General features: G+C 39.4%; 1 protein-coding gene across 7 annotated transcripts; it reads right to left on the minus strand.

The window, feature by feature from the left end:
- Window positions 1-1,283: 1,283 nt before the first annotated feature.
- On the minus strand, window positions 1,284-5,763 carry LOC103437127 (uncharacterized). Of its 7 annotated transcripts, none has more exons than XM_008375580.4 (10): window positions 5,521-5,763; window positions 4,236-4,295; window positions 4,071-4,110; window positions 3,746-3,924; window positions 3,575-3,613; window positions 3,329-3,415; window positions 3,102-3,162; window positions 2,398-2,522; window positions 1,709-1,800; window positions 1,284-1,624 (listed from the first exon to the last, which is right to left on the minus strand). In XM_008375580.4, exons 1-10 carry the CDS (start codon window positions 5,566-5,568, stop codon window positions 1,510-1,512), a joined length of 846 nt encoding a protein of 281 aa, XP_008373802.3. In that variant the 5' UTR covers window positions 5,569-5,763; the 3' UTR covers window positions 1,284-1,509. The 7 variants fall into 7 exon arrangements, with proteins under 7 accessions (XP_008373802.3, XP_017188549.3, XP_028960372.2 ...); XM_017333060.3 differs by having other exon boundaries at window positions 1,709-1,815; XM_029104539.2 differs by having other exon boundaries at window positions 1,709-1,815; window positions 3,746-3,870; window positions 5,521-5,754.
- Window positions 5,764-8,900: the final 3,137 nt, after the last annotated feature.

Consider the following 8,900-nt stretch of genomic DNA (forward strand, 5'->3'; position numbering starts at 1 on the left):
AATCTAAAAATTAGAAACTTGCCCCTCTCTCTCACTCTCTCTCTCTCGTTTTCTCAAAAGCTCTCAACTTTCATGTCTTCTGTTCTCAGAGATCAAAACCCTCATCACTGATCATACATTCGAGGAGGGGTTTGCCTCCTCAGAGATCGCAAGTAGTTCTCTCAATTGGGTTCACGCCAAACTCCTTTTTCATCTTCGAAAAGGCGAAAACGCTTTGAAATTTGTCACATATTTCTTTGGCTTTTGAGGTTCAGTTCCTTAACGAGTTACGACCGGATCATGGAGGAGTTTTTTATTCTTGAGGAACTAGGCGGTGGTTCTTTCGGGACGGCATTTAAGGCGCAGCACAAACCGACAGGTAAAATCGTTGCAATGTCTAACACTACCGGAAGTTGAGTCCCTTTCCAAGCTCAAGCATCCCAACATTGTCCAGTTGAAGAGTGTCTTCCCCAATACGATTCTGCATTCTTGTCTTCGAGTATATGCAGAGCAGTCTCCTTGATCATATGATCAAAAGGCGAACCAAATCAAATTCACCGAGGATGAAGTTCCAAGCATCTGCTTTCAGATGTTTCATGGCCTGGAATATATGCACAGAAACGGCTATTTCCACCGTGATTGAAGCCCGCTAACGTCTTAGTTAACGATGGTGCACGTGTGGTCAAGACTGCGATTCGCCCCCTCCCTACACAGACTACGTCACCACTCGCCCTTATCGAGCTCCTGAGGTGTTGCTGCGGTCAGGCTTCTACGGTCCTAAGGTCGATATGTGGGCAATGGGCGCCATCATGGCAGAGCTGTCTTCAAGATTTGCAGCGTCATTGGCAGTCCAACTTGGGAGACATGGCCAGAGGGAGAGCTTCTTGCCCAAAACTTGAACTATGAGCTTCCACAACTTCACGGTGTTGATCTATCTGCGATGATTCCTTCGGCAAGCAGATCTGTCATCCAGCTGATTTCTTCACTTCGTTCTTGGGACCCTTCCGCAAGGCCTGCTGCTGCTGAAGCGCTCAAGCATCCCTTCTTCGTTGGCAACCACAAGATTCCACGCGCCATCCCTTTGAGACAACGCAATATTCTGCCGGAGTCGAAACCTCTTATTTTCATGTAGATTTGACACGACTAATGTTGTAGTTAATTGCTTCCGATTCATTAGCCTTCAAAAGCTACAAATTTCATTTAACGAGTCACGTTGTTTTGTTTGGTTCAAATTTCATTATTCCAAACATATGCCAAATCAAATATCAACGACAAATTACTTACGCTAATTTGAGAGTAAAACGAAACTCAAAAACATAACGCGAGGCTTTAATTTACAACTCAATCCGTACACATGATTGACCAAGAATTTTAGGCAAAGTAAAACAGAAATCCGAGTGAAAAAAAATCTAAAATCCTCTATTTCTATTGACCTGATTATATTGAAACCAAATCGAGCTACAGAAACCACTGAAGGGATATGATACTGGTACCTCTGGATAGAAGATGAAAAGAAAAAAAAGGTGAAATTCATACATCGGTCAAGATTAACGAAGATACAATCACAACATATGCCAGGAAAAAGAAAATGGCTATCTGCACGTAGAACTTCGGATTTTCCCTCATGTTTGGAGATGTAACTGCCCTGTAAACAAAATCCGTACATTCTATTTGTTAAAGCCAGAATAAAGCATTCGTAAACAAATGAAACTGAACAAAACGTTGTTACCTAGCAATACGCTGAGAAAATCGATGAAAAGGTAAACTCTGAATGAAGACAATGCCTGGCCCAGTTAGAACAGCCGTTACCAGATTGTCACTCTGTGATTTGGTCAACTGTTAGGAAAATTTGATTCTTGGAAATTGGAAATGGAAAGAAATAGCATGTTCAAGCTATATAATTTCAGGAGCCGGAAAACATGTTAGAAAGGGTTTTCAACATCGGGGTGGAGCTCGAAGAATAAGTTCATTTGCACTCGAAGTGTCTTCTAATCATCCGCTGGGGTTGAAATCAAATTGCCTCTTATGTGTCATGCCAATAAATATGGACAGCAATATATTATCTGTAATGCAACTATACAAGGATGATGCTAATTTTGTTCAATGTGGTCCAAAGCACCTCCTGAATGTTTCATTCAGTTGCATTGGCAGCCCATAATTTAGATGCCAGGAAGTGCTCTGGACCTTTCCGATAGTCATGCTCTTCAAATCTCAATCCTTAAATGGGGGCATCCCGCCATAACCCTTAAGCCTGGAGATTTGAGTGCTCTGCAGGGCAACTAATAGGTTTGCCCAATCGAGATATTATAAAGTACATGGCAAACTTGCAAGTAATGAACATGTAATACAATGCCAACTATGTGTAGAAATAGAAGCACTCAAAAAGAGTGCAAACAGAAAGAAACGGAAGCAACTTACACCAAACAGTGCTCTTCTCACAGTACCGTTGAATTTGATTTGGATATTGACTGTTGCAGTTACAGCAGCTATACAGGACACATCAACAGATAATACCTCTCCCACTTCAAGATTTTTCTGTACAACTGGCAAATGGAGAAACAAGAAAGGCTTGCAATTAGTCTTAGGTTGATAATTCCTACCATAACTTAAGTAAGCCTTAATCCTAACTAATTTAGGGGCCCCTTGCTAACCATGTTGTTTTCAGTTTTTAGTTTTCATTATTCAAGTTTTCAGTTTTCAAAAAAGTGAAAACAAAAAAATAATATTGATAACGCAATGATTATCAAATGGCACCTTATTTTTTTCCAAAAAGAGGTAATCAGTCTTTTAATTTCATTCTCTCATGAAACAAAATAAACTATAGACAGGTTGGTTTGGAGTTCAAGGCAATGGGTCAAATCAAAAACAGAAGGAAAAAAGGAGACAAAAATGAGGGTAATCTGATTCGGAAAGTACATCAACACATCTGAATTGAGTTTTTAAGCTAAGTAAATGACTGAATAGATTATGGAAAACATGTGCAAATAGAAATAAACCACCGAGAATTGTAAAGCTTCAACAGGCATAAAATGCCTTCAATTTAAAGCAAGAAATAAAATTCTCGACATAAATTTGGGCAGACCAAAATTTTAAGAGGCTGAACCTGAAATTTAAACACTTACCAGATCCACCTCCAAGGATAAATGCAAGACCTTGGCCAGATAGCTTCTGTCTTAAAAATATCTGTAAAAGTATTATCACAGCCGTCAGATAGATAAAGATAATACAAATGGCCTTGAGAAACAATTGAAGTGACGAATTAGAAAATGGAAAAGGGAAATTAGTTGATCGTAGGAGCAATCTAAGCAAATTCAAGAGAAGTGATTCTGAAACGTCTCTAATATCTCACCTCTGGACCAGGAATAACATTACGTGCCCTTTGGTCGAGTGTATTACTGACTCTCACATCATTCACAGAACAAAGGAATGCATCTGGCTACAAAAATTGTAACGAACTCCATAAAATTCCAGTTGATTAAACTAATACAAAGTGATTGTAACAGAAAGCATGGAATATCTAAATTTGTTCAACAAAAACTGGGAGAATAACAGAAACTGATAGGACACAATTACTGAACAGGAAAATTATATATACCTGGCACAAAATCTCTCCACCAAACATAGCTAAATCAATCTGTCAAAAGAAACAAAAATACATACAACCGAAACAAAACTAAGTCATTTACCATGGTTGGGATCAAGAGGAATGCTAGGTAATAAAAAAGTGCCTTATCCACATAAAGTTGGCATGCTTAAAATCACCAACCGGGAGAACTCTCGCAAGAGAAGGTGCAGCAATTCCAACAAATCCATCACCTGGACCAGCATTACAGAAAACTATGCTACTGACCGTCTTCCCAAAAGTCCACTGCCACATGCTTCCTTCATTTTCAGGAACAAAGACATTTTCCATTTCCATTGACCCAGACATGAAGCACATTGAACCTAAAATTTATTTGTCAATCAGATGCACGTGCAATAGTGACAACAAATTACATTTTCTCTAAGGCCTTGCAAACAGGTCGGATATTAGATAACTTCATTGTGACAATGCACCTCACAGAAAGAAAAAGCCCAGGCTTGCAACTTACCAGGCTTGGCTATAACCTTTTCTTCTGGCTTCAACATTATCTGATATACCAAATGCAGAAGTTTGTAATTCTAGTGATGAAAAAGCAATCAGATGATAAGGAGCAAATACAGACAGGAGATACACACACACACACGATATAGGTTGGGATTCTCATAGCATGTACCTGAACCAGTTGAGCTTCACCGCCCAAAATTTGAAAAGGTATCACGGCATCTTGTGGACTCTACGGTACATTATAGAAGATACAAACATCAGTAACTCTTAAGTTATTGCACAATCCAACTTCATACTTTTGCATTATGGTCGACAATTAAATATTCGCGGAACAAACCAGACACCATAAGCCAGTGTAATGACCATTAACATGAGATAAATACCAATACCCACCAATGACTAGACATTTCGATTCAAAGTGTATTATAGATTACCATGTATCAAATTAGTCTATACCAAAAATGGAAGTGAACAAAATCTTGCAAAAATGGAGAAAAAAATTGGTTTGTTGCAGACGGAAAGGATTCTACTCAAAGTACGGCATTTGGCTGCCAATATATGTCCAAGTTCCCGCAACAGTAGCAGAAATATTAATAAGAAATAAAAATCTCCATGTATAGTTTATACTTCCAATACAACACGTCGAACCTACATATACTTCTATATAAGTCAATAAACATCCACCGTTGCTTCTTAATAGTAGTGCTGGTGATACAAACATAAATATGGACGGCTATAGAAGCCACTAACGAGTCGAGCCATCATCAAGTGGCTGAGTATCTCTGTTTGGAGAATGAAGTTATAGGTTCATGGTGGCACAATCAAACCACGAATTCAGCATCTATCAGTTGTGCATCCAGACATGTTAATGCCGTAATGAAACTCTAAATCACCTCAATCTGAACCATTGAAGTTGGAATGTCGGTTTGAAGGATCATGCACGTGAGCCGTACAGCCAAAGATCAAAACTTTTATCACATCAACATTTCCATGGAGTACATCCATGCCAATCTACCTTGTATAGCATCCAACTTATTGTCTACTTCATTCTTAACCATTCTATATTTTCCAACTAAACCCGGTATCCGGTTACGCATAATTTCTTCCCCCATATTACATAATTTGCATAAGCTAAAGGGCAGGATGCAACTGAACACTACCTAAGCAAATCTCAAGCATTGAATTAAACCTTGCATCTAATTAGCTGACAAACACAGATCATCTTAGCTAATCAGCAGCACTACACTACTACCACGAATCAAAACCCTAGCTTGAAGCAAAAACTTCAGATCAAAAATTCATTGCTTCATTCAGTCTCTGCAATTCAGTAATTAACTGATTTATCAACACAATAGATGCGGAAATTAACCAATTTTCGACCTTTCTCGGCAACCAAACAGAAGACTATAAATTTTTTTTAATTAATTCATAAATTATGAATAAAAGATGAGTACCTGGTAAACGAAAGGCTGAAAAGGCGTTGAGAAAAACGGAGCAGCCATGGGAGGATGATCAGAAGCTCTGAATTCGACGAAGATCAAACAGAACTGATGAAATCGAAACCTGCAATCTGGCGATTTCAACAACTACTACTCACCGCGCCATTATTTTACCCACTCTTCTTTATTTTAATTTATATATTTTAATTTAATTTACGAACCAAACCAATTTTAGTTCCTTTTTTCCTCTCGTCTTTTATTTTTCTTTGTTTATTTATACCCGGTTTAAATGGGTACAGTAACAAGAATTCGTTAAATTGACTAAACTAACCTTTTCTTGGTAGTTTTGTTAGGCTCTTACGTGGAGGGATTGTATAGTTTTGCCTGTGGCAATTTTGTCAGTCTAAGTGAACAGAAGGTGCAGGCGTGGACGTATTTGACGTGGCGATGTCTTATTGGAAGCAATGACAAATCTCGACGTGTAGAGATGTTGTCAGTCATCCCAACTCTCAACTCCGTGTGGCATTAGCATAGTGCTTAAAGCTCCTCGAGGCAGTTTTCTCTTTTGCTTTCTCATCCCTTCGAACCGCTGTCTTTCGGTCTTTGCGATTCCGGCGACCAGAATCTCGGTTGGAGGTACAATAGTTTTTCTCAAGACTTAATTCATGCGTGTTATCAGTCATGGATCCAGGTTCTAACATCGAGTGTTCCAATATGAAAGCTCCAACGAAAATAACATTGAAAATGTATATGATAAATTACTAACTTTTCATTCATAATCTTGTACAAGCAGCATTACAAGCTACAAAAACTAATTTGCTCACGACGAAGTTTCATACTCTAAAAACATGTCACGTGTCACCATAGTTTTATTGTTAATACAAGAAAAAGCATATTGATGATGATTTGGAACTATACAAAATCTGAGTTGAACTATCCGGAATATGTTTGGAACTATTCAAAATTGGAATAAGATTGTTTGAATTAATCGATGATGATTTTCAATTGTTATATCGTTACATATTTCTAATTTATGCTCATAGTAATTATTCTAAACAAAAAACCATCAATTGATGAAGTCAGTGTTCTAAAAATCGGCCTAGGCAGCGTCTAGGCGCTCGGCAATGGTGTTCCAATCCGATTCAGGCCAAACCGTTCAGAAAATCGGGGAGGATTTAGGCAATCGCTAGGCGCTTTAGGCAGCTCCAGCGGCTCTAGGCAGCAGTCTGCCATCAAACAACCCACAGCGATTTGCTTTGCTTACTATAAAGCTCAAAACAATGTACACAAGTGGTTTAGATACTGACTCATTGGGTCAGATTTCAAGCTTAATGAAAGCCAAAATCAACCAAAAGCAGAAAAATCAAAGCCAAATCACCATTAGCAGGCTGAGTTGCAGACCTTCGTGAGGAAGAAGAAGGCTCTTAACTCCTTCATTTTTTTTCTAAGAGACAATGTCGTCTAGGTAGTTAGTTAAGTGAAACATATTTGGGGAAAAAATGAAGCGTGTTTGGTGTTTATGTGCCATTAAATCCCTAATTCCTAGAATACTATTACTTTATAATTACAAGAAAAAAATTAAAAATGAAAATTATTCCTAGAATCCTAATACCACGAAATCACAAATAAAATAGATTTGTTAAAAAAAAATTATTCAAAAACTCATAATATTTAGTATGCACTATATTTTGTAATTAAATATACGTAACATATATTCTTTTTAGTTCTATATTTCTTAGATGAGTTATATATGGTTTTTAGTATAATGCTATGTTTATACCATACTTGACCAATTCCGAAACTACTGAGCACCGGTCAACGTTATACCGTCAAGGACCCAGAAGAGTTTCCCTTAAACCAAGAGGCCAATCATAGCGCGACACGTGTTGACATCAGAAGCCAATCATAGTGCGACACATGTCAACATCAGAAGCCAATCACAACACGATACGTGTCAATGTCAGAATGAAACTAGAAACTCTATTTTATAAATAAAGATCATTCTCTCACAATATTTCCTAATGTCATTTGTACTAAATCATTCACTTGTACTCACTAAAGGAGAGCTTGAACCTATGTACTTGTGTAAACCCTTCACAATTAATGAGAACTCCTATACTTTGTGGACGTAGCCAATCTGGGTGAACCACGTACATCTTGTGTTTGCTTCCCTGTCCCTATCCATTTACATACTTATCCACACTAGTGACCGGAGCAATCTAGCGAAGGTCACAAACTTAACACTTTCTGTTGTACCAAAGTCCTCACTGATTTTGTGCATCAACATTTGGCGCCGTTTGTGGGAACGACACTTATTCCCACTCTCTTTAGCTTTGTTAAGCTGGTTTCCACCATTCGTACACTCTCTTTTGACTAGGCATCCCTCTCCAACATGGGGAGCGAAGGAAGCCGCAGCACACAGAATGACACCTCTCTTGCACCTAGTGCGAAGCAACGAAAGAAAGAAGGAAAAAGGGTTGCTCTTCAAGCTAAAGTCGATGAGCTAGAAGCTCAGAACAACAAGATAGCAAGGAAGAATGAGGTCCTCCAGGAGCAGTAGGAGAAGCTCTTTGAGACACTCCACGAAACTAGGCATACACAAACATGTGAGCTCGTTACTCCTGTGGACATCAATCATCACTTGGGTGCCCCCCAACACAGAGGGTCACCTTCCTTCGACATGGGTATCCCTGATGAGGAGCAAGCTAATCATCAAAACATTGATCAACATGAGACTTCTCTCAACCTAGCTGCTTTGACCCGAAGCAGGAAAAGTGGAGGAAGACACATTCTTGCAGAAGGGTTGGAAGGATCGAAAGCCGTTTATCGTGACTGCCGAGACTTCCTAAAGCAACGTCGAGAGAATCCCCTCCACTTATGCTCGAAGATCAATGACCCAAGGGTTTCTGAAAGACTCGGTCCCTTCCCACGACCCAGGCCAGCTGCTAATCTAGGGAAGGAACGACAGGTCCCAGAGGAACATGAAGGTACAGGGGACTCTGAGGTATTCTGACAAACTCGCCCTAGAAGTCAATACGGCGAGTCCAAGGAAAAATCACACGTCCTTACTCAAACTTTCCTACTTCCAAGAGGCGATGGAGACTTACGAAAGAAAATCCCAGTGGTACATGACTCCACTCAAGACCCCCTTGTCCTACAGCTCCTTGAGGAAGTAAACAAGTTGAAGGCCGAACGTCAGGCCGAGATACCTGATTGGAACCAACCCAGGCCTGGCCCTCTCATAAGGAGGATCCTCGACACCCCCCTTTAAGCGAAAACAAAACAAAAGCTTGGTTTACAACTCTATACTGGAAGGGAGGACCTAATTGAACACCTTAACCTCTTTGAGTCCACCATGGCATATCAGATGCATACCGATAAAGAGTGATGTCTTC

The sequence above is a fragment of the Malus domestica genome, chromosome 06 (genome assembly GCF_042453785.1).
Source record: "Malus domestica chromosome 06, GDT2T_hap1".
NCBI lineage: Eukaryota > Viridiplantae > Streptophyta > Magnoliopsida > Rosales > Rosaceae > Malus > Malus domestica.